Raw genomic sequence first — 4,834 nt, 5'->3', positions numbered from 1 at the left:
CTGAGATATACCCCAGTTCTATTTTATTTTATTTTATTTTTTATTTGTTTTGGAAGAAGGGCCCACTAATTTGTTCAAGACCTCGCTAAATTGTTCAGGCTGACTATAAACCTACAATTATCCTGTCTCAGCCTCCAAAGTATTGGGATTACAGACATGCACCATCATGCCCGGTTTTCCTGCTCCTTTTGAACACTAGATGTGGACTTGGTCTGGACATTAGGTGGTTAAATTTTCTTTTGTCAAAGGTCCTAAATCTCCATCCCCATATATCTGATGAGGAAAAATACTTTTAAAGACAAAACACCTTATGTAAAAAGCATATTCGGATTTATAAGCCTCCATTTGTAAATTAGGTAGTGGGTCCCTTTAACAAGTATAGCATTGTTACATAAGCACATTCATTTCGAGCAGAATCTTGGGAGACTCACAGGATTCTTGCCAGAATCAAGCTAGTCTTAGCCTAGTATGGATGCAGAGACTCGCTTTTTAAGAGGAAGTAGAGAAGGGGGAAACATGTAGGAAAAGAGTTTGGAGGATTCTTCATGTTGGAGGAAGTGAGAAGTAAGTAATGGAGACTCTGAAAAACCCTGTTGACCTTGGGGCTTCCTCTGTCTTTGCCACCCCCACCTGGTAACCACTAGTGATCCGTTGTCTTCTATTACAGTTTGCCTGAACTGCGACCTCTGCCCGTTGCTGCCAAAGTAGCGGTAGCTACTTTTGGTCAGGATACACAAAGCGGAAGCAGACAGAGACCAGGACCGAGGTCTTTATGGCCAGCCAGAGGTACCTAGTAAATGTCTATTCCCTGAGAGAAGATGAAGAGTGGGACGACCTAGGAGAAGGACGATTGTTAATTACTTACCTTGAGCGGCTTCAGGGCGAGTGTCTGCTTGTTCAGTCAGTGTCAGATGGCTCACTGATTTTACAATCTAAGATATATCGAAACGTCAACTATCAGAAACAACAAGGGACGGTAATTATTTGGTCTGAAGCTGAGAATCATGGCATAGCACTGAGTTTCCCGGACCCAGCAAGTTGCCATGAAGTCTGGGAAGAGATATACGAAGTCCAAGGTAAAAATCCCACTGTTGAAACCACACAAATATGTTTGGATGAATTGGAACAACTTAATGTAATACCGGAAACCGGTACTCTGGTTGAGCTGCCAATCTGTGAATTCAAGAAACTTGAACAAACTGCTAAAGTATTTGCAAAGCCTGTTACATCGCTTCTCCATAAGGAAAGGCTGGCCCTGATCTTTGGAAATGAAGATTATATTAAAAAACTACTGGAGCTTTTTCACACTTTTGAGAAACTGCAGAACACTGAAGGATTACATCATTTGCATAAAATTATCAAAGGGCTCTTATTCCTCAACAAGACTTCTCTGTATGAGATCATGTTCTCTGATGAGTGTATAATGGATGTAGTTGGCTGCTTAGAATACGATCCTGCTTTGGTTCAGCCAAAAAGGCATAGAGAATTCTTGACCAAAAGTACAAAGTTTAGGGAAGTTATACCAATAACAGACTCTACACTTAGGCAAAAAATACATCAGACATATAGAATTCAGTACATTCATGATATTCTGTTGCCTATGCCATCCATATTTGAAGAGAACATTTTATCTACTCTTGCAACACTTATTTTCTTAAACAAGGCAGAAATAATCAATATGCTGCAGGAAGATAACATATTTTTGTTTGAAGTTTTCTCACAGTTAAGGGATAAGACTACCAATTGTGATAAACAACGTGAACTTTTATTTTTTTTAAAGGAATTTTGCGAATTTTCCCAGACATTAGAGACTCAAAACAAGGATGCACTCGTCCAAACATTGATGCAACTGGGGATTCTTCCTGCTCTTAAGATTGTAATGAGGATGAATGATTTCCAAATAAAGATAGCTGCTACAGATATTTTTGCTTATCTGGTGGAGTATAGTCCATCCATGATCCGAGAATTTGTACTGGAAGAAGAGAAGTCTAATGAAGATGATGAACTTTTTATCAACATAGTAATTGGACAAATGATCCGTGATACTGATCCTGAGCTCAGAGGTGCAATTAATTTGATGGAACTTCTTCGTTCTCTCCTTGATCCGGACAATATGCAGTTAACACCTGATGAATATGAAAGAAGTGAATTTCTCAATTTCTTCTATAGATGTTGCATGCACAACTTGATAAGACCACTTCTGTCCACCACTTCGGAATGTGGGGGTGAAGGGGATTCTACTGGAACTGATAAAAACAAAATTTGTTCTGATAACTATCAAACAGCACAGCTGCTTGAATTAATTTTAGAACTGCTCGTATTTTGCGTACAAAATCACACACATTATATAAAAAACTACATTTTGAGCAAAGACTTGCTAAAAAGAGTCTTGGTGTTGATGAATTCAAAGCACACCTTCCTAAACTTATGTGCTGTTCGCTTTCTGAGAATGATGATTGGCATTAATGATGAACTTTACAATTGTTATATTATAAAGGGAAATCTTTTTGAACCAGTTGTAAATGCTTTTCTGGCTAATGGTGCTCGGTATAATATGTTAAATTCAGCTATAATTGAGCTATTTGAATACATAAGATTAGAAAATATCAAGTCTCTTATTACATATATAATGGAAAAGTTTTATAAGGCTTTTGAGTCAATTGAATATGTTCAGACATTTAAAGGATTGAAGATTCAATATGACCAAGAGAAAGACAAAGAAAATCAAATAAGGAATAGTTTACATTCTATACTATATCATAAACTATTTCGCAAAAGTGCCAAAGTGGAGGAAGTGAAGGAAGAAATACATTATAAGGAAAATACAACAGAAGAAGTGATGCCACCATTGGAAAATGACTTCCCAGAGAATTATGATAAAAGTTTCAATACTAAGGAAATAAAAGAAAATGAAGACAAAGTAGACCTTCCCAAAAGAACATATTCTGGTGTTTTTAAATTGTCTTCATCTTGTTCTGCTGGTGCTGTAAATGGAATGAACAGCCCAAAGAGTAGAAGTATGATTAGATTGGTGGATTATCCAGATGATGATAATGAAGAAGAAGATGAAGACAAAACATCCCCCAGAAAAAAACCTCATCTTAACTCATAATATAATTATGAGAGACCCTCAACAGCTGGTCTGTGTCACATTCTACAAATGCCAATAAGCCAAAAATTCTGATTCATAAAGCTTTCTAATATGAATAACTAGGTATACAATAAATAGCAAATATGATGAACTAAGAGGTTTTAATGCTATAAAAACAAAAAGTTCCATAATAGACACATATAATGAAAAATCAGCAACTGAGTTTTTCTTACCATGAAAATTTTAATTTGGAGAATAGTTTGGGAGGAAGAAAAACATTGATAAAATAATATTTTTTATAATTTTGACCCAAGAGTATATATTAGAAACAACTAAAACCATTTCATTGTATAGCCTACAACATCAATTACACAAAAGATCTGACCATTGTATTATTTTCTTCAGTTGCATTTTTTGAAAAGTTTATATGGAAAACAAAGTCAACTATTAAAATAAGTTTGGCACTTAAAACATTTTTGTGATGATATAATAAAAATTTAGCCTTACTAGTAATTGGGGGAATCAACTTTCAGTGTGTATTTTCATGAATAAAAAAGACAATCTGGATTTAAAGTGTGTAGTTGTTAATATAACTTTTTTAGATAAGAGATGGAAATAATTGGTCCAGTAATTTCCCCAAAGCGTTTTCTCTGGGAACTTTCAAATGAATAGAAGATTGTCTTTAGGTGCCTAAACAGTAGTGTTGCCATGAGGCAAGGCCAGTGCTGGGGCCTCCAAGGCTGGGATCGGAGCCTGCCAAGGGGTTAGGCTGGTGACGGGGCCAGCGGCTGGAATCAGAGCCTTCCGTGAGGCAAGGCCGCTACTGAGACCTCCGAGGCCGGGATCGGAGCCTGCTGAGGGGTTAGGCCGGTGCTGGGGCCAGCAAGGCCGGCATCGGAGCCTGCCATGAGGCAAGGCTGGTGCTGGGGCCTCTGAGGCCGGGATCAGAGCCTATCAAGGGGTTTGGCCAGTGCCAGGACCAGCAGCTGGCATCAGAGCCTTCCATGAGACAAGGCCGCTACTGAGGCCTCTGAGGCTGGATGGGAGCCTGCCAAGGGGTTAGACCAGTGCTGGGGCCAGCGAGGGCAGCATCGAAGCCTGCCGTGAGGCAAGGCCGGTGCTGGGGCCTCCGAGGCTGGGATCGGAGCCTGCCGAGGGGTTAGGCTGGTGCTGGGGCCAGCGAGGCCGGGATTGGACACTCTGTGAGGATACGCCGGTGCTGGAGCCTCCGAGGCCGGGATCAGAGCTTGCCAAGGGGTTAGGCCGGTGCCGGGGCCAATGGCTGGCATCGGAGGCTGCTGTGAGGAAAGGCCACTACTGGGCCTCCGAGGCCAGGATCGGAGCCAGCTGAGGGGTTAGGCTGGTGTCGGGGCCAGCGAGACCAGAATCGGGGCCTCCCATGAGGCAAGGCTGCTACTTGAGCAGTGAGGTCTGGATCAGTCCACCGGGTAGCTGGGCCACTACTGGGGCCGTCAAGAGTGGGATCAGTACTTGCAACGTGGCATGCACAGAGAAATATCGCAGAAAATAAAAATCAGATGCTTCCCCTCATCAGCAAAAACTAGGAGGAAAGGGGCAACAGGAAGAGGTCGGAGCTATAGAAAGGGCCCTATGGTGAAGCAACTAAGGTGACCAATCAAAGGGTATGGAATAGGGGAGGATGGAGCCTCTTTAAAACGCAGGAGGTACATAAACAAATGTATCAAATTTAATCACCAAACAAGCATGGGATCGAGGGAGGGG

The 4,834-nt window shown here is 41.1% G+C and overlaps 1 protein-coding gene across 1 annotated transcript; it reads left to right on the top strand.

The window, feature by feature from the left end:
• Window positions 1-772: 772 nt before the first annotated feature.
• Window positions 773-3,112, top strand: PPP4R3C (protein phosphatase 4 regulatory subunit 3C; the record flags this gene model as incomplete). Its single annotated transcript, XM_080718833.1, has 1 exon — window positions 773-3,112. One exon carries the CDS (start codon window positions 773-775, stop codon window positions 3,110-3,112), a length of 2,340 nt encoding a protein of 779 aa, XP_080574959.1.
• Between the last annotated feature and the right edge of the window lie 1,722 nt (window positions 3,113-4,834).

This window comes from Muscardinus avellanarius, assembly GCF_963383645.1.
Source record: "Muscardinus avellanarius genome assembly, chromosome: X".
NCBI classification, from domain to species: domain Eukaryota; kingdom Metazoa; phylum Chordata; class Mammalia; order Rodentia; family Gliridae; genus Muscardinus; species Muscardinus avellanarius.
This window is presented reverse-complemented; position numbering and strand designations above follow the sequence as displayed.